Source organism: Amia ocellicauda, chromosome 8 (genome assembly GCF_036373705.1).
Source record: "Amia ocellicauda isolate fAmiCal2 chromosome 8, fAmiCal2.hap1, whole genome shotgun sequence".
NCBI lineage: Eukaryota > Metazoa > Chordata > Actinopteri > Amiiformes > Amiidae > Amia > Amia ocellicauda.
The window spans coordinates 29,468,972-29,491,136 of record NC_089857.1 but is presented as its reverse complement, the minus strand read 5'-3'; the positions used below and the strand labels follow the sequence as shown (position 1 = coordinate 29,491,136).

At 37.6% G+C, this 22,165-nt stretch overlaps 1 protein-coding gene across 1 annotated transcript in view; it reads left to right on the top strand.

The window, feature by feature from the left end:
* dcc (DCC netrin 1 receptor) overlaps positions 1 to 22,165 on the top strand; it is a 309,571-nt gene that overhangs the window by 100,564 nt on the left and 186,842 nt on the right. Inside the window, exon 2 of the mRNA XM_066710967.1 lies at positions 7,687 to 8,007. Within this exon, the coding sequence (XP_066567064.1) occupies positions 7,687 to 8,007 (321 nt within the window). The remainder of the gene's footprint in view (positions 1 to 7,686; positions 8,008 to 22,165) is intronic.

Sequence of the window (22,165 nt, the reverse complement as noted above, 5' to 3'; positions counted from 1 at the left end):
TACACAGCTTTAGTATATTGTTTGTAGAAATTATTATTGTTAATATTATTATTATTTTCTTGCTTTTCTTTTTGTTAGCTGTGTGTTGTATAGAGGTATTGGTATGGTTCAGTAGCAAATTGAAATAAAGTTAAATGCTTTCGAATACCAGAGATGTTCCAATTACACTTAAGTAGTATTAAAAAAAGAAAAAATAGAAGAAGGCATCTATTAATATTAATAATAATAACACATGCATGTTTTTAGACTGTTAATTTCACCTGTCTTTTCCATGTATATATTTTCTTAATTATTATATATTTTCTTAATTATATAATAATCAATTGTGTCAGCTTCAGTGGTTGCATGCAATTTATCCTTAGCAATTTGAAATGCCTAAGTGTAAATCTTTTATGAGATTGTGAAAGGCTATATCTGAGGGAGAAGGCTACCTGTACAGGCCTATGTACACTTATTCTGCACTGTGTTTCAGACAGCTGTGTAACATTAATTTCCTTCCCTACTACACTCTACCACAGCAAGTATTTGGAGGAGCTGTCAGTAGTTAGTTAGAAGCAACTAAAGGGAATTATATAAAACGGATAAAACATGACATCCATTACAAATGCAATAAATCTATAGAATGGACAATTTTCCTGAAATGGAACAAGTTTTTAAATGCTTTTAGTTTTTAATGCTTTCGCTTTTTTGACAAAACCATTTTATTTTAGTCTTGGCACAATCAAGACAGTGTTTCTAGGTACTGTGGATAATTATTTTTTGGAGCATAAGGTGAACACGTAGATCAATAAAAAGTGAACCATGACCTGCAAGAAAGGTCAAAAGTGCATGCGCATCTGGCCCCCAGAGTCTAAGGTCTTGGATCACAAGGATTGTTAATACTCATATTTACATCTCATATTTGAAACAATATAAATTAAATATATTATCAGCAAGAAAATGTGCTATTACTGTATAGTTTTACTATAAATGTTAATGAAATGACCTAAATAAGGAATAAGGAATAAGGAATAAATAAGGAAGCCATGGGTATTGGGCAGTTTGAGCAAGTAGTCATTCCACATTGCTGGGGAAAGGGTTAATGAATGTGAGGCAGCACATTTTATTGTAACATATGTCCGGCAGCCTTCATTTCGATTCCTGTTCATAACGTCTATAGGAAAAGCAGGATGTTCGTTTTAATCCTCGCAGCGGGATGAGGTGGAACAGAAGACGGGCTCAGTGAGAGAGAATTTCAGAGTTCTTTTAATCAGAGCCAAAGACTGTGTAGGGTGCTCTGGGTTTCAGTTCATCTTAGTTTGTCCTTTAAAACACTTTGCATAATACCCACTTGCCTGCCGCCACCAGAGTCAAATAATGCCTGATGGGCGGCAGGAGGCAAGACGGGGGGGTGGGGGGGATCAATCAGTTCATACGGCTGATCGTGCCTCTGAAGGCAAATAGAAAAACAGCATGGAAGGAGAGCTGAATAATGCTCTTTGTTACTATTTCACTCAATTATGGCTTCAGGTGTTCACAGAGAGCCCCACCGACAGGATCTGAGCTCCATAGAAACAGCGACTGTTTGGGGTTTGTTTAGTCATTGTCAGTTCTAGTGTAAAGCAGTTTTTTTGTAGTCCATGCAGTGTGAGAAATATTGTGAGCAGTATTGAATTGCAACACAGAGGTAACACTGTTATTGTTCATTTTATTTCATAAACCCTGTGCTACTGTTAATATGTGAATTAAATAAGATTATCTATGGAACAATAATGTTGTTGCTACATGCCCATAGATCTGGAGTATTCACAAAATAGAAATATGGAGTAAAAGGAAAAAAATATACATAGGCCAATTCGTTTAAATGAAATATCCTTTTTGACAATGTCAGTCTGGTTTCTGATTTAGTCAACCTAAATCACTTGTTGTAAGACACAAACATGCATCAAACAAATAAACAGCTTGACAATGAAATACACAAAATACACAACATTTCCCTTTTTGCCTGGGCGTTTATTTCAATGAATTAGGTCATTAATTATATTGGAAATCATTTTTGGGACAAGAGTTTCAGGAGATCAGCATTATTTTCAGATGCATTCACATGGAGACCCTGTGTCTGGTTAGGACCATAAGAGCCTGCTGATTTCCTGGTTACAAGCAGTTATATGTCCCACCACAAGGGGCATTCTACAGAGGGCAGTCTTCTCTCTTCCTATTGGACCATCCAGTGACACAAAAGCAAAAGCAGCCAATCATAAAGTTACAGTGTTGCATTGGAGTGTCAGTCTGGGGAAATTCCACCAGATTCTCTATCAACCTGTTTACGAAGTAGAAACTAGAAACTCTTATCTCGAACCGAGCTGCTCAGCACCTGGTTTCAAGGAATTATTCTCATCGAACAATTACAAATTCTCACAAGACAATGAACAAAAGGATGGTGTGTAAATAGAATTCAACTCAGAGAAGAGAACCAATGATTATAGAAATATGAAGCCTTCCAATCACAAAACATATCTTAAAATATACAATTTTTTTGGGGTGTAAAAGAAAATTAAAAGAAATTCAGAAGATATCCCACAAATTAGCCTTATATTGAAAACTTACCGCTGCTTCTAGTGTATATACAAAAACATCTGCACATGAATGATACTCTCCATAGTGTACTCACAAACCTGGCAGAGGTGTTTCTTTAGGGAAGATAGTCCTTGCCAATGCTCTCTTCAGCTTTTTTGTGTCTTGTCACTCCATATATCCCCTCTTGCTATCTATTCCTGTTTTAGTCAGGTGTTCGACTGACCAGCTTTTCTCCTTCTCCTAAATAGCCCCACATGGGTGGAATGAGCTGCTTATGAGCAATGCAACTACACAATGCCATCTTGACCTGCCGTCTGAAGATGATTACGCATTTACTGTTTTCTACCCTCGAACGCTATTTTTAGGGATCCGAGATAAGCCCGAAAACTCCCCAAAACTGTCAACTGAAATACATGCATGCGCACTTGTCTGTTTATCCAATGCAAATGAGACGTGATCACATGTACACTTTGACATGGGACTTTTGTACATTAAAAAAGTAAATAGAGAAAAATAGAATCAATATGAACCTAACCTATGACATTGATGGAGAACATTGTGTGAACCTGGCGCCAAAGTATCAACTGGTTGACTGTTCACTATGAGTTGATTTGCTTCGTGCTGGCTGGATGAAGGAAACTAAACATTTTGATCATAGTTCCAGGCTGACCAGGTTGCTAATTAATGTAGACATGTTATAACTCAATCTGTAACTTGTCTGATTGGGATGAACTTGAAAAGTAAGTATCTACAGTATATTTGTGTATTTAAAAATAGATAGATTCAAGTTAGTGGTTACCTGCTGTAATTAAGAGTATCACAGGCTGTTAATACCTTAGCAACAAGAGCAATCAGCATATAAAGTTTTTCAATCAGGTAGTTAAAATGGGGCTGGGATTATAAATCAAAACTTTGACCCACCCAATAATAGAAAACTAGCCCAGAAGGGATCATTTCATTCCTTCAAATTCTACAATATTTCCTACTATCCTACAAAATAAATCTGTTTTCCATAGCAATAACATTCCTGATACACCAATAATCTTTTAAGTTATTTGTAGAAACGTCAACTGTGATAATTGATATGAGTGGCAATGCTATGCCAAATGAACAGTGCATTTAATTTGTTTCTATATTTTTACTCCATTACAATGAACTGGTAATTTCTACTGCAGTGCCCTCATGTTTGTAGACCCATTTTGTTCAGTTATTGCTGCTTGATCCCCCTTGTCTGAAGTTGATATTTGTACACTGTTACTTTAAATCCCATGTGCTGTCTAATTCCAAGTATAATTAATTACATTCTTGCTTGTTCATTATGTAAGATTAAAGGTGACCATGGTGATGATGGAATAGCAATGTGTATCCAAACTGTATTGCTGCTAATTGTGGTATTACTCTTAAAGTGTCTTAAATAGTGTATTTATATATTATATATATATATATATATATATATATATATATATATATATATATATATATATATATATACTCGCTGTAATATGAATGTATGTTGGTTGTTTATTTGAATGTTGTTTTTTAATATATATTTTAAAAATGTCCTACCCAACTTATAATCAACTATTATTTAATGAGTATTTAGAAGTGTTGTAAGTGGAACCTAGGTCACATATTGTAGATCTGCCAATTCTGAGAGCTAGTGTTTTTGGGAATTAAGTACTGTGAATAGGATGTGTGATAATGCCAACTTGTTTCACGATTTAATGACAAATTTAATTTAATCAATTATTTTATTTTTATACAACTGTGAATTTAATATACTGTACTTGTAAAGCTCCACTGAAAAGAAATGTCTGACATGTTTCTGTTGGCAGTAAATTAAGTCATTGCAGCAGAATTGTCTTCCTTGACATACATTCAACAGCAAGTGCTTTAAACAAAACTTACACTAAAATGCAAAGACACACTGTGTTCTGCTGAGATTTAACGGCTTGCTAAATATAACTAACGGATACAACACGGGTTCTTTGACATCTCTGTTGTAACTTGAAATACCTGAAATACAGAAAAATACACACATATTCCAGCCGAATTACTCTTCCTGTTTTGTAATAATTCTGAAACATTTTTAACTTTTGAGGGAGCTTGTTCTTTTCATCAGGTGAATACTTACCTCTGCAAGCTTTAAACCTTACTGAACTATTGACCTATAGTCAGGAAGGATAAGAACATTATGAGATGAAGAAAAAAATGATAATTGTTCCTCCCTAATCTGTCTGTGCCAGTTCAATACTATACTCCTAAGGCCAATGTCTATCCCTGCACTAGCATAATTCATGATCCAATTTTCTGTTTCTAATAATAGCACACGATTAGGTCTAGTTTCCTGTATGAAATGAGACAGCCTTCCAAACCTTCTCTTTACTGTTGTATTAGTATTTTGAAGGTTTCTGTTTCCCTCAGAATGAGAAACCTCTGTATCTCTTTCCCGCCCTAGGCAGACTGGGTGTCTGGTACTGTATCAAGAGCATATTCAAATGAAATTTGTGCAATCAGTGGGAGATGCAGAGGTCTTGAATGCTGACTGACTCCCTCGGCATGCCATTTTTTTTTCCAGACACTTCATTTCCACACATCTGAAAGAATTTTCTGACAAGCTGTCTGGGCTATTGTCGTTTGTATGCGAAGACTGGATCCCATGTCAGCTTATCACATTTAAACCATTCCCATATCCCAGGGAAAGGAAATTTAAGCTAGACGGGATTTTCAATTACTCATCACGCTCTCTGTGATGAAATGAAAAGGATGGTCATGCAGGGCTGGAGTGTGTCTTTATGTTTCTGTGGATATCCTCACTGTAGTGTACACTTTCCAATCCTTTTACTGATGATTTATTATGGCAAACTACTTATAAAGGAATAACTATATAGGGGGGAAAAAAGTGTATCTATTTTAGAAATCAATAATCCTCTTTATAAATGTCTTTACATGGTACACACTACCTAAAAGACCCTTACTTAAACGTCTTAATAAAGGATGTAGTGCACATGTTAGTCTTATAAAAGTGCACATATATTGGAAATATTTTTTCCCTTGTCTAGACATTACACATTAGTATATTAGTATAATTAAGGTTCATTCCTGAAAATACAGGAATGTAAAGCTGAAATAATATAGTGCATTCCACACATTACTCTTACAGAAACATTTTGTTAAGATTGTTGTAATTCATACCCTTATCCTAAATGTGCAGCAGTTTAAGCATATTCTCTAAGGAGCTACCTCCAAACTCTAGGGCACAACTACATATCTTTTTAGTCACTGCAAAGAGTAAAACACTTCGTTTTCACTGTTTAAAATGTGAAAAATATACCTCAGAAGGTACGCCTTTGATGTTGTAAGAATGCCGCCAGATATTCAGAAATTCCCTTAGCACTGTGGGAATATTTCTCTCTTTTCCATATTAATATAATAAAGTGCCTTACAGTCCTGAACAGATTTGGCTCATTTGTTTTGAGCCTCATATTAGATGATGAAAAGGATCAGATTGTTTGGAAAATATATGCAAAATGAATACATATGTAAAAGGTAAAAACTACTGAAGCTCAACATTCTAGCTGAGACCAGGGGCACAAGTTAAAATGAAAATGAGTTTGTTGCTTTCACAGTGGATGTTATAATAAAATCTTTGAAAGTAAGACATGATAACTGGTGTGAATCATAAAGATATATGACACACAGCAGATAATGATCACAATCTCATACAGCGACAGCAGGACACCCAACACTTAATAAGGTGTTTTACTGACATTTTGCAAAATCTCAAATGCAGTGTCTGAGAAGCAGGATCAATCTGAAATGCAGAGCTATGGGACCTCAGTATTGAAAGGAGTTTGAAGGATTCGTGGCTTGGTAGGAACAATAATTCCCCAAATGTAATCTTCCTCACATGTCCAGCGGATTTGGAAGAAAAGTCTCTGCATTTACAGAAATTATTTTTTTTACTGTAAAGAAATACATATTTTTAAAGTTACAATTGGGTAATTATAATGGAACCCCGATTGTAAGGAGAAATATGTTTTATGACACGCTTGTTTCCTAGTGGATATTCCACTTCAATGATCACATGTAGTTTTTTACATGCCAACAGTTTCCAATAAGTTTCAAGGTGACTGTGATAAGATCTGGTAGCATGGATTAAGTGGTAGAAACCTGCAGAAATATATAACCTTTTAGAAAGGATTTGTCTTTGAGGACGAAATCACAATTTATGCTAAGATTTTATGTTCTACATCTAGCATATTTCAGTAGACTTTCTTTTGTAAAGTGAATCAGCAAAGGCATTTTGAGGACTTTAACATGCAAGTATATTCATGCACCTGATGTTTTAACTTAGACCTCTTATACATGTTCAGTCAGTAAGATGTTCAGCAAAGCAGACCATATGTAAGGGTATATTTTCAATGTTCATCTGATTTTAATTGTCATTAAATGTTTTGTTAATGATTTCTAAGTCTTAAGAATGCCTAATAAATAATGCACTACCCACTTTTAAACCACTGATTGGTTCTTTTAAAGATACCACCACGTGCCTGTGACGTTACCACGATACCACGGGGCCTCAGCACTCTAATTCTATTTTATCCCCAGCTCTACAACCATGAGGAATTGGCTCAACTGAATCCCTTGCCTTAATGACTGTAGCAATCCTTTTGATGGATGGTCAGAGGAAAAAACTGACATTACCCCCATGGGGCAGATTCAAGTGGAGGGATAGACACCAATCTCTGCAGTCTCTTTTTGACCATTCCAGTTAATCTCAGAGGTGTACTATGGTATCATAAACTCTGAAAAGCCCACGACATGTTTTGTCTGCTATTTGCCTTTAAACACAGTATTATACTTCCTGGTTTGTGACATACAGCAGTACATTATCCTGCTTCTGGATGTGTAGGCTTTCACCATAAAATTGAATCAATATTGACAGTACATTATTATCAAAGACAGTAGTGACACCTCACAGAAACCAACATCTGAATAGTGTATTTTTTACATACTTTATTTGTTGTAAAGTGTATGTATGCATATGTTTGTCTGGTTACACAAATCAAATGATCTACTGATGATCTACCCTGTACTGATGAGGGGTTCTGTTCTTCTGTGTTTTAGGCTCACAAGCAAAAAGTTTCACTGCCTTGAAGTTCACACTAGAGCCAGCTGACACCATCACTGTGAGAGGGGGCAATGTGCAACTGGACTGTGCGGCGGAGTCGGATCAAGGCACTCCAGTCATATCGTGGAAGAAGGATGGCATATTCTTGAATGCAGTGGTGGATGAAAGGAGGCAGCAGCTATCAAATGGGTCTCTCATAATCCAGAACGTGGTGCATTCACGGCACCATCGACCCGATGAGGGGTTGTACCAATGCCTGGCTTCTATGGAGGGCGTAGGAGCCATTGTGAGCAGAATGGCCAAAGTAACGGTGTCTGGTGAGTGAAGACAAATGTTTTATGTTTCTATTATGTTTGTTGCTTTCCTATGGTGCATCTGTCCATGTATTAAAACCATGTGAAAGGATCTAGAAAATTTGATTAGGGGAAATATTTAAATCTTTCAGTAGATTATCACCTTGAATTTGTTTGTTTACTGACCGAGTAAACAACACGGTAGCAATATCATTTGTATCTTTCAGATCTTCAGATCTTATAAAATGAATGAGAGCCACTCAATAAAAAATAAAAAAGTAATACAATCATATGTATTAAGTACTGTAAATTACAGTGATCTATTTATTTGTTGGGGTCTCTCACTTTAAATTTGGAAAATATCATGTTTTGTAGTTATATTTAAATTTAAACTATATTGAAACATATGGTGAATGTTACCAGCATTGTTTTGGGCGCACTTAAGTAAAGGTTAATTCACTCCTGGTGAAAAGGGTTTAAAGTCAATCAAGTTTTCCATCTAGCTAGAGGTTTTATTTTATTTTATCTAATGCACTATGCAGTGAATGATCCCCACAGGGAGGCTCTGTACAGCAGCTCATCAGGGGTCACTCTTAATACTATGAGGAGCATTACCTGCAGACAACCATATCCTTACATGTCTGGGACTTTGTGCTTCCTGTAGCTTCCAATGTAAAATGTAAATAATCTGCTGCACTGGGACTCAAACTGCCAATCTTCCGGGTTTGTGGCTCATGCTGAATTCTCAGAGAGTGTGAAACCGAAGGCGCAGTTCTGGTGTTTTCTGCCGAGACCAGACTGCTGAGCTAATAGTCTAATGATGAACAGGGCCTACTAATTGCTGTTTAACTAAAACATGCAGACGCTAATTGTGAAGAAATCGAAACCTGTGTTCATGCAAAGCAGCTAGACTTTGTCTTCTCACTGGAAGGGGGTTGATCCGCAGTAGATAAGTATCCTCTCAGAGTCCTTGCCTCGCTTCTTCCCAGCTCCCCTGCTGGAGTTTGTCATTATGCTGTAAGAGTGGATGTGCCTGCATGCAATGTAAAGCATTTTACTTACAGGTCAGCTACTCTTTCTCAAAGGAGTCAGTCTCCAGAGGGATAGCACAGTTGCTGATGTGTGAAAGGGTGAACAAGGAATGAGGATGTAAGACTTACGTAATTTAATTATGCGGTGGTTAATAGATAATTGACTTGCCAGAAGATTTGACTATGAATAATATTTGCACGGCACTAAAGAACTCTACATTTAGCATGGCTTGGGACCTTAGATTGCAACATGAAATTAGCTAATAAGTTGTTTTGTCCACGCAGCTTTCCCTTCCCCAAACATACACATGAGATATGTAAACCAAACGTCACAGTTCTATACAGAGAAATAACTATCAGAAGAGGCATTGGCATCTGTGAATGGGAATGAGTGTATCTGTGCTATTTTTGAATCTTAAGATAATGATAGATTTGTACCACATGACCTATATTAAGGTGGTTCCAGCAAAGAGCCTTCAGGTGACTGGGAGTGCATTCGTTTTTCCCTCAGTGCCTCAGTGTCTGAACAAGAAAACACATAGGAGTACCTCAACAGCTGAAATCAGCTTTCATGCTTACATGTACAATGTGAAGTAAATGCTACACACCTCATTGGAAACATTATCCAGTTTAGACCACTTTAAACTGCATTTATTTGTTCTCTGTTGTAAATGGAAGGCATTAGACCCATTTAAAGTTACTCAAAGTATATTCATTCAGACACAATGTAAAGTATGAGAGGTGTACAAAAAGTGATCATAAACACAAGAGCTATGTTTCCCACAAGCAAACCATGGAAATCACTTATATACAGTAAATAAAGCAGCCACCCATGCATTCCTTTCATGCTTTGCCATTTGGCGGCTTAGCTTTTCTGTCCTTTGAAAGCAGCAGTTCCTGGATGGGACTTATTTGCCTCCAGAGTACATTGGAACCACATGGCCTCTTATAAGTGCCAGTAAGAGCTTAATGAAGATGGTTTAACTTCAGAATATGTGTACACTTTTCCTTGAGCCTTATAATATCACTGTACATGTATGCTTATGTAAATGTATATGTTAGTCTGTCAATATTGTACACTCTTGAGTCTACTCAAGTGCACATATACTTACTGATACCACTCTACATGTATAGTAAACAACCTAATTGTTATAGTTATGTTGTATTTTGTCCTCTACATTATTCAGAATTGCATGGATTTCCCAGAGTAGTATTTCATCCACAAAGTATTTGTGCAACATTCATCAAATGTTTTATATATGACATATAGTCTTTTATAAAGGGATATTCATTGGGTTACTGAATTTCCTTGTAGCCCATTTTAAAACAAAAATAATACATCATTTTACAATCATGTGAGTATTTAGTTTATTTAAAACCTCAATGCTTCTGGAATGAAACATTACTGATCAGGCCTTTATCTGTCCTAAATTGTATTTGAAATTCATATATTTTTTATTATGTACAGCTTTCTAATTATCATCACTTAACTGTGTTCCCGTTCACCCTGTTCTCTGTTCCTTTATGCCGAAACCCCAGCTGTGTTGCCCAGGGTGGTACAGACAGTGTCTGTGGAAGAGTTGGTGCCAGGAATAAATCAATGTGCTACTGCAGACCTTCTGCCACATTGGCAGCAAAAAAACATTTTGGGTCCATGGGAGATTCTGTAAATAAAGACAAAATACGCCAGCCCTTTGGCAGACTCTGCCATTGGACAGGATGAATCTAAAAAGTCAGGGCACAATGAAATCCATGCGTTAAGCCCTCACCTCTCCTGCTTATATTTTAGAAACATTATACAGTATCAAAGAGTATGGCTTGTAAACTGTTAAATTGGGCTTGATACAATTGTAAGGTTAGTGCTCCCTTCATAATCTGATCGGTCATGAATCTTTTGGTATTTCTCCAGACTTCTTTGGAAATGCTCAAAATGCTCTCCTGTACACTAAATGTCTAGCAGACACAAAGAAAGAAAGACCAGTACGTTCCCAGGCAACAAGACAATGAGAAAATCGGGTCAGTTGGAACTATAAAAATCAGATAAAAGGTCAAACACGTAGAAACATTGTTTAAACACAAATCAAATGTAGTTTTAATTAGTTTAATTTAATTATGTTTATATGTCTTTGGGAGTAATACATGCACAATATAAATGCTAGCTAGGGTTTATTGTTTGTTTTGTACAAGAAAGGGATTTGTTATTTCTCAATAAACCATTTTGCACAATAAAGCAGTTTGCAAAGACAACAACATCACTTTTGTTACCAATTCTCTTTTATTTTTTGCTTTTGAAATAATAAAAAGTCAGCCCCCACAGAAAGTATTGTCTTCGTGAAAAATTACCTTGAGGATTCATTAAGTTGGACCATTTGGCTTTGGTTCAAATGCATTTCTTATAAAATAAAATATAAATAAAAAAAGATATAGCATATGTGAAATATAATGAAAAGCAGATGTTTTCTGAATTGAAAAGTATGGGATAGATGATAAAATCGCCTTGGTACACTGCACATGCCATTAATTTGTGGAGCATTGCTTCCTTATGCTCCTAGATTTCTTTTTTGTCACTTACAGCACCGTGGATGAATGGCAGTGCGGCTCAATGCTCTTTTGAAGAATACTTTGTTTGCTAGAGTATTCTTACCTGTCTGCAGTCCCAGCAGGGTTGATGAGACTTTAAAAGACTATTAGACTAAAATATTTGTCCTGGAATATTATTAAGGAAATAATATTAAGTAAGTTATTTGAAAATCGTTATTTATTTGTAAATCATTACGTAGCTTATCTCACATATTAAATCTTAGTTTTTTCTGAAACGTATATGGTTTCTATCAAAACAACAGGATTATTACAATGTTTCTATAAATAACAATAGGTTTTCCCACAGCCATGGACACAGCAACACTTCATGCCGTCTGTGGAAACTATAATTACTATTAAAGGGAGAGTTTACACGTGTGTTTTGAACTTACTCGAGACAATAAGCTCAAAATGACCCTCTCCCTCTCAGCATTTACATGGTTTTAGTTTATTTCACTCGTGACGCACTGAAATAATGTCTTATTATGGCTGTCATGTGACAATGTGTTCAAATTAAACTGTACAGCTGTGGCTTGTGCCTTGCATCTAGTTGTTTAATATTTTGTTTTACTGATCTTACCACAGTGTTTTTTCATGTTACTGATTGAGCTAGCAAGCCATGAATACATGTTTTATAAAGTTAGGATTACAACATAATGTATAGTACTGAACAGTGTACAACAGACCCACAAAAATAAAGAGAGCTTAATGGTAATAGGAAAAAAACTGTTTTCCGCATTGCCATTAACCTTAAATACTCCATTGCTAACCATAAAATGTCCATCAGCAACTTTCTTTACCTTAAAACCCACTATAAACTGACCTGTCATTTTGCACTTCTGCAATGCAGTCATTTAAGGATATATACAATTATCTCAGTAGCTTTACATGTGGAAATGGGTTTGTTTTTCCTGTCATTTTTACGTCAATTATGTTGGATTGACCCTGTCCTTCTCTGGGGCTGTTTATTTTGGCCACAAACTTGATACTCACAGATTTTCAGCCCAAATGTGCATCATCATTTCAAGAGTTAAAAACACTGTATATAAACTCCCCCAATGAAACATCTTGAACTGCCGCGAGGAGGACAAATCCGGTACTTTTGTCATTTTTCCACTTTTCAGGAAGTTATGACAAGACACATGCAGAACTCTGAAAGAGCATACATGCCTGTGTTTGACCGCATTTATTATGTTGAGTTTTAATTTTTACATTGTTAAAAGTTGCTTATATGATAATATTGATCTGGAAGAGTGGTATACATCTCACTTATACACTATTGTAACACAAAAAGACGCATATATCCATCATTTGTGGTTACTGTGCATGTTTCCCTTCAACTTGAGTAAACCATACTTAATATACAAACATTTCACGTATGAAACTATAGATGTTCCATAATTCAGGGAGAAACTCAAATGAACCCTAGTTTAGGCTGTAAAACTGCTGGTGTTCTGTCATAATCTATACAGTTAGGTCCATAAATATTTGGACAGTGACACAATTGTCATCATTTTGGCTCTGTACACCACCACAATGGATTTGAAAAGAATCAAGATGTGCATTAAGTGTAGACTTTCATCTTTAATTTGGGGGTAGTTACATCCATATTGGTTCAACAGTGTAGGAATTACACCCATTTTTAGATGTGGTTCCCCCAAATGTATAGGCTTAAAAGTATTTGGACAAACTAACATAATCATGAATTAAATTGTGAGTTTCAATACTTTGCAGTCAATGACTGCCTGAAGTCTGGAACCCATAGACATCACCAGATGCTGGGTTTCTTCCCTGGTGATGCTCTACTAGGCCTGAAATGCAGCTGTCTTTAGTTCATGCTTACTCTTGGTGCATTTTGCCTTCAGCAAGTGAAATGCTGCTCAGTTGGATTCAGGTCAGGTGATTGACTTGGCCATTGCAGAACATTCCACTTCTTTGCTTTAAAAAGTCTTGGCAGATAATATAAATATATAATATAAATCTGAGCAGATAATATAGCCTTAAACACTTCAGAATTCATCCTGCTGCTTTTGTCAGCGGTCACATCATCAATAAATACAAGGGAACCAGTTCCCTTGGCAGCCATACATGCCCATGCCATAACATGCTTCACAGATGAGGTGGTATGCTTCAGATCATGAGCAGTTCCTTCCCTTCTCCATATAAGTTGATCATTGTCTCATCTGTTCATAGGATGTTGTTCCAGAACTGTACAAGGTTCTTCAGATGTTATTTGGAAAACTCTAATCTGGTCTTCCTATTTCCTGTTTACATCTTGTGGTAAACCCTCTGTATTTACTCTGGTGAAGTCTTCTCTTGATTGTTGACTTTGACACAGATACACCTACCTCCTGGAGGGTGTTCTTGATCACATCTAAAAATGGGTGTAATTCCTACACTTTTCACCCAATTTGGATGCAACTACCCTCAAATTAAAGATGAAAGTCTACACTTAAAGAACATCTTGATTGTTTCCTTTCAAATCCATTGTGGTGGCGTACAGAGCCAAAATAATGACAATTGTGTCACTGTCCAAATATTTGTGGACCTAACTGTATATATACAGTGCATCTGGAAAGTATTCACAGCACTTCACTTTTTCCAAATTTTGTTGTTACAACCTTATTCCAAAATGGATTAAATTCATTATTTTCCTCAAAATTCTACAAACAATACCCCATAATGACAATGTGAAAGAAGTTTGTTTGAAATCTTTGCAAATTTATTAAAAATGAAAAACAAAAAAAAAGCACATGTACATCAGTATTCACAGCCTTTGCTCAATACTTTGTTGAAGCACCTTTGGCACCAATTACAGCCTCAAGTCTTTTGAGTATGATGCTACAAGCTTGGCACACCTGTTTTTGGGCAGTTTCTCCCATTCTTCTTTGCAGGACCTCTCAAGCTCCATCAGGTTGGATGGGGAGCATCAGTCCCCAGCCATTTTCAGATCTCTCCAGAGATGTTCAAATCGGGTTCAAGTCTGGGCTCTGGCTGGGCCACTCAAGGACATTCACAGAGTTGTCCTGTAGCCATTCCTTTGTTATCTTGGCTGTGTGCTTAGAGTCATTGTCCTGTTGGAAGATTAATCTTCGCCCCAGTCTGAGGTCCACAGCGCTCTGGAGCAGGTTTTCATCAAGGATGTCTCTGTACATTGCTGCATTCATCTTTCACTCCATCCTGACTAGTCTCCCAGTTCCTGCCGCTGAAAAACATCCCCACAGCATGATGCTGCCACCACCATGCTTCACTGTAGGCATGGTATTGGTCAGGTGATGAGCGGTGCCTGGTTTCCTCCAGACATGACGCTTGCCATTCAGGCCAAAGAGTTCAATCTTTGTTTCATCAGACCAGAGAATTTTGTTTCTCATGGTCTGAGAGTCCTTCAGGTGCCTTTTGGCCAACTCCAGGCGGGCTGTCATGTGCCTTTTACTGAGGAGTGGGTTCCGTCTGGCCACTACCATACAGGCCTGATTGGTGGAGTGCTGCAGAGATGGTTGTTCTTCTGGAAGGTTCTTCTCTCTCCACAGAGACACACTGGAGCTCTGTCAGAGTGACCATCGGGTTCTTGGTCACCTCCCTGACTAAGGCCCTTCTCCCCCGATCGCTCAGTTTGGCCGGGCGACCAGCTCTTGGAAGAGTCCTGGTGGTTCCAAACTTCTTCCATTTATGGATGATGGAGCCACTGTGCTCATTGGGACCTTCAATGCTGCAGAAATTTTTCTGTACCCTTCCCCAGATCTGTGCCTCGATACAATCCTGTCTCGGCGGTCTACAGACAATTCCTTGGACTTCTTGGCTTGGTTTGTGCTCTGACGTGCACTATTAACTGTGGGACCTTATATAGACAGGTGTGTGCCTTTAAAAATCATGTCCAATGAACTGAATTTACCACAGGTGGACTCCAATCAAGTCTCAAGGATGATCAGTGGAAACAGGACGCACCTGAGCTCAATTTTGAGTGTCATGGCAAAGGCTGTGAATACTTATGTACATGTGCTTAGGGTCAAGTTGCAAAGTAACCTTTTAAAAAATATATATTTATGTATATATGTTTGTATTTATGCATGTATGTATGTACGTATTTATTATTTTTAATATAGGCCTATGTTACTGAGCATAAATCACAAAATCTAATTTCCTCTTTGAGATTAGCACCTCACCAAAGATTACATTGAATGTGTTTACATATCATACTTTATAATAGAGACACGCTACAGATACATGGCTGCATTTAGTTCATGAAGATGCCTCTGCTATTGATGTTAAAATTCCAGATCAAATAGTTATAACCCTTGCTAGCATTTGGCTTATCAGTATTGAGACTTGGTGTGAGAATTATACCTAAATTGCTGCTTTAAGAGACAGAGGATAGAGAGAGAGAGAGAGAGAGAGAGAGAGAGAGAGAGAGAGAGAGACTGACTGACTGAATACATCTGAAGCAGAGGTGCTTTTAGTGAATATTTTATCATCTCACTAACCATCTGGAGACAACTAAAAGTCTTTATTGACTGTCCTAGTTAACCACATTTAGTTGAAAACCAATTAAAATATCCATATTGATATCCTGAAAATAATCAGTGAAGATGAGTCACTGTTGCTAAGCAAGCCATGGGCACATAGTTGTTCAAGAAAAAATATATATCTCCTTTTGATGACATCATAAGCATTATGAATGTTCCATGGATGTCATCAGCAGCTGTTGCAAACAGAAAAAAATGTAATCTACTTAGTTAATTACCCAAACAAATGATAACATAGTGATGAGGCATAGCAAATGGAGTATTATTAATAGAAGATATACACCGATCAGCCATAACATTATGACCACTGACAGGTGAAGTGAATAACACTGATAATCTCGTTATCATGGCACCTGTCAGTGGGTGGGATATATTAGGCAGCAAGTGAACATTTTGTCCTCAAAGTTGATGTGTTAGAAGCAGGTAAAATGGGCAAGCATAAGGATCTGAGCGACTTTGACAAGGGCCAAATTGTGATGGATAGACTGGGTCAGAGCATCTCCAAAACTGCAGCTCTTGTGGGGTGTTCCCGGTCTGCAGTGGTCAGTACCTATCAAAAGTGGTCCAAGGAAGGAAAAGCAGTGAACCGGCGACAGGGTCATGGGCGGCCAAGGCTCATTGATGCATGTGGGGAGCGAAGGCTGGCCCGTGTGGTCCGATCCAACAGATGAGCTACTGTAGCTCAAATTGCTGAAAAAGTTCATGCTGGTTCTGATAGAAAGGTGTCAGAACACACAGTGCATCGCAGTTTGTTGCGTATGGGGCTGCGTAGCCGCAGACCAGTCAGGGTGCCAATGCTGACCCCTGTCCACTGCCGAAAGCGCCTACAATGGGCATGTGAGCATCAGAACTGGACCACGGAGCAATGGAAGAAGGTGGCCTTGTCTGATGAATCACGAGTTCAAGGTGTTGACTTGGCCTCCAAATTCCCCAGATCTCAATCCAATCGAGCATCTGTGGGATGTGCTGGACAAACAAGTCCGATCCATGGAGGCCCCACCTCGCAACTTACAGGACTTGAAGGATCTGCTGCTAACGTCTTGGTGCCAGATACCACAGCACACCTTCAGAGGTCTAGTGGAGTCCATGCCTCACAGGTCAGGGCTGTTTTGGGACCTACACAATATTAGGCAGGTGGTCATAATGTTATGGCTGATCGGTGTATATACAGCTCTGGAAAAAAATTGAGACCACTCCAAGTTCAGAAATCAATGTTAAGTGGTCTCTTAATTTTTTCCAGAGCTGTATTTATAAATAAAGCAAATAAATATGGTACATATATAGTTTACAGCTGCCATGTGAGTGATATAGTAATGCATAAAATGAAATGACTGCTGCATATGGCAATCTCTTGAATGTTATCAATATAAGAAAAGACATTCACTGTAGTCGGAGATGCCATGTTACACCAAAAAAAGGAGTTGAGTGCTCCAGTTAGGGTGAGTAAAGCTAGCCAGTCAGTAGTAAATTAATTGTTGACATGTACATGTCATTAACCATTTACAAATAGAACCCAACATCCAACAGAAAGGGACATGGATTAGCATGCTTTTCAACTCACTCATTCCAAGAGAGCAAGAAGTCTTTTTAAGTATGAGCTCGATGCGGACATTTTTATCCATGCTATCATTAACATGCTGGAGGGTTGATAGTGCTAATCTTTGCTTCACTCCAAAAGGACTGTTTTGTAATAATAATGCTAGGAAGACTTTGAAGACAAGTTTCAAGCCTCCACTTAACCTGCTCACTTTACCTCAACTGTGACATGTGCAGCCTACAACAGCACCTGCCAAGGTTTAAACACTTTCACCTTTCGTTGTAATCACAGCTTAAACAGTTGAAGATTGACCAGACACTCAAACCTGGAAGTTATGCAAATGTTTCAAACAATGTCTTTCCGATAATCTGGTTTCCATCTTCCTTGTGAGTAATTCAGCACCTGGTCTGGTGAATATTATGAATGTTTATGTCTTAGGTAAGAATAGAACCTGTTGAACTGACAGGTACTAAGACAATTCTGGTTAAGTGTGATTTATTATATAGAGCAGAGTATACAAATACACTGGGTACAGCAAGGCAACCCTAGCAAAAGACTTGATTGACAAGTCAGTCTTTTATGTGTTTAACGCTTATGTTTTTAAGTTTGTTTTTTGTTTTTGTTTTTCCTGCTGTTCAAAGGGAACGGCTTTTGAGTGGGTATAGTAGTTTTGTTGTTGTTGTTAAGATTAGTTTTCATCAAATGAGTGTTTGTTCCTAAAAATGTAATGCTATTTAAATTCCTTTTTTGGATGAAAAAAATTAACTGTTTAGAAGATCATCATAATTTAGCCATCTGAGTCTGTAAGATTAGATTCATTTTAAGCCATACATGCCATGCTTCATAATTCCTCAATAAGATGTTATACCATACTTACAGACAATCCTGCTGTATGGGGAAGGAACTGTGTATGATAAAGTCCTCTTTTTTAAGCTGGGCCTTTGCAGTTACATTACATTGTTATACTTGACTTGCTATCAGAAAGAAAATTACTTTTAATAAGGTACAGCAATACTTTACACCTAATTGAATAAAACTAACCTGGAATATGACATTATTAATTAATTAAAATGACACATTTATCCAAAGTAATTAACGAGGGTTCCAATAAGCAAGCTACTGTGCATTATATATGAAGGTTGCCAACCTCTCAGGATTGCCTTTTAATCTCCAGGACACTGCTGGGAGCAACCTAAGAGAATAATCATTCAGACAAATGATCCAAATGTCTATTGAATAGCGATTTAGATTCCTTCTATTATTACCTTTCCTTTCTTACTTCAGTAATAGGTACTTTAAATAGAAAACTAACTTGAGCTTTGTGTTCTCTGACAATTTAATTGGTATTATTTGGGGTTCAGAAAAGGGATAACAGTTTTGGTGTGACAAGGGTTTGCCTAAGATGTCCTGGGAACCTTAGACACGTACAACAGTCCATGCAAAATAGCGGTGGAATCAGGTTGGTTTTAAGGGGGTGGCAGAAAGTGGTGACAGACAGTTAAGAGCTTATGTTTGGGGATAGCTAGTTCCACCACAGGAGGGAGGGGGAGGAGGAGGCATGGCTATTGGAGAGTGAAACATAACTAGTGGGCCAACATAGGAGCGAAGGCGAGAATGGATATATGACAACAGACTGGAGGTAGGAGGGAGCAGACTGGTGAAGTGAGCAGATTAACAGAACAGCCACGATCTCAAAGCAGATGAAAACAGAGATGGGAAGCCGGTAGAGAGTGTAAAACAGAAGAGTACGTAGGGAGCGAAGAAATAATCTACATGCGAGTGCCTTGTTTTCGAATTTCTGCCAAGTTGTCCTCTTGGTAGACTAATTAATTTCAGTCTACGAATAAACACTATACAAAGATATAATAAACAAATGGAATATTAGTGAAAATGACAGAGACATTTAATGAAGAATCTTAAAAATAAAAAAATACAATAGTGCACTGAGATATAAATGTCTTGATTTACCTTTAGGGATGTTTTAAACCAGAATGGTTGAATATTGCAGATATATATATATAAAAACTAACTATTAGCAACCATACATAACACAGGATCATGTGACTAGTTTCTACTTGTTTACAACCCAGTCGATATATCTGAACTTTATTTATGTAAAGCAAATAAAAATACACATTTCCATTAACATAGTATTCCATAAACTAACCATGAATACCACCTTATAGAAGTTATATTATACACTGAAGACTTATGAACTCGTGTACCTTATAATACTTAAAAAAGGAAGCCTTGAATATATAGTTGAATTTGATGCCATTCTATCAAAACGGAACATTCCACTCACTACTTAAACGTGAATATTTCCCATTCACTTGTTTTAAAAACAGAGGGTGGTAAAGGGAAGAGCTAAAATCCACATCCTTACCAGGAGAAAGAAGAATCTGTGTGTTATACCTCATGTAAAAACCGTTTTTAGTCAGAATGTGACACTTTCAACAAAGGACCATTTCTCTACCCCCTTTGCACCAAATTCAATGCCATTTTTCTCTAGGTTATTACATTTTTTTGTTTGTTTTTAAAGAGGGCTCAATGTGTAGAGCTTAGCATTGGTTTATTAAAATGGAAATGCTCTTCAGATTGGATACTTGGTGTTTTTGACAGTTGTGAGGCTCTTGAATGATGGCTCAGGTGGCCTACAGAAAGTGGTTTTGCACGTGCACAAGGAAGACGGCATGAAAGGGAATGACAGAGAGAGGCAAGCCACAAGATGAGGAATGATGAATTGGTTATAGGAGCACTGGTAGGTTCCTAGAGCATGCTTGAGGAACACTTGAGCACTTCTCCAGGAGGTGATCAGAGAAATACGTTATTAAAAAACCTGGTGATGTTGATATTCTAACAATGTTTTTCAGGGATGGGAATTATTTTGTTGTGTTCCTAGAGAATGAAGTGGGGAAGAGGGCTCATTCTTAATGTCAATCACAAACAGTAACATGTACTTGTGTTCTTGTACTGAATTAATGGGGGGGTTAGGGACAGAGTACAGATGTGTAACCAAGGGATTACAGAACATATAAAATCATGTTTGAAGCACTCTTTTTTCCACCAGTTTCTTTCTTTCTTGATAGTTAAATAATGCTTTGCTTTGCTTTTCTTCTAAAATCATCCGGTTGGTGTGGTAACAAATGTTCTCAACAGCTGTTCTTATCTGCTTATGACACTGAAAAAGACAGATTTGGAGTCATTTGTTGCCAGCCTATGCAGCATACAGGGCTGCAATTAACATGCGTGGAGTACATCCATACCTGCTGTGCTTTATCTAGACAATACAGAGCTCTTTATTTTGGTAATGGGAATAAAAGCCATAGGGAATGCTCCAATGTATGAGGAGAAGGGAGCAAAATTGCCCCAGAGAGTTTCTTTAATTACAGTATTTACTCATTGACTTTGACTACCCAAACTGGGGAAGTCAATTTGCTGTTATTTATATTTTTATTTTTTCATTTATTCATTCATTCATTTAATGTTTTCTACAGGCGTTATTTCATATAATACGATTTGTAAATTCTTAGCAGTGTTCAAGTAACCTGGAAACGTCTATGAAAAGCGATGCACTTGAGAGATTTCAGGTATTGAACGAGCTAGAGAAGGTCAAAACAAGAAAAATAGCAAAGGTGGCTAGACCGTCATCTGGGTGTATGAGTGTTCCGGACAGAACCTTTCAGACACTGAAGTCTATTTCTGTCCAGGAGTTATCAGTAGCAGGTATAGCATGCTGAAATAAATTATCTGAATGTATTAAAGAACAGACCACCAATAGGATAGATAACATCATCTTCACATATTGAGACATTATGCACCTGGACAGAGGCATGCACTAAGGAGTAAATCCACTCCTGGGAAGCTATGCTACTATAATACCATGTTATACAACAGTTTGATCCTTGTGTCACAGTGTGGAATCCAAAGCCGTGCAGCTTTCAGTGAATTGGGCATTACATTTGTACTGGTGAACATCTTTTCACATTACCTTGATGACCTTGACACTGTGAAGCGCTAGTATAATGATGCTCTAAATCAGAGGCATCACAGTTTTTTCAATAGTGGGCCACATGAACAGAAATCCATATGTGTGCGGGCCACATGATTTTGATATTGATAACAATGGTGAAGTATAGCCTGCTAGCATGACACCTAGCGGCAATGAGTTATACAACAGTAGCGGCAGGCAGGTGGTTAGGCCCTACTGGCCTACTAGTTCGTGTATGCTAGATAATGAGGTAAAAACAAATGCTAGAAATCTGAGGTGGGCAGCACCCGTGGGTCAGATGGGCCACATTTGGCCTGTGGGACGCATGTTGGACACCCCTGCTCTAGATGCACATTGTAGTATTTCCATTACTATTGATAGGAAATAGTCCCTCTGTGTGGTCTCCACAATTACCAGACCTTATGCATGGAGATATTTTGCTCTGGGCAGAGTGTAAGTCATGGATTTACTGCTACAAACCTTGCATCCTAATTGAATTTCTTTGAGAAAAATAAAAAAA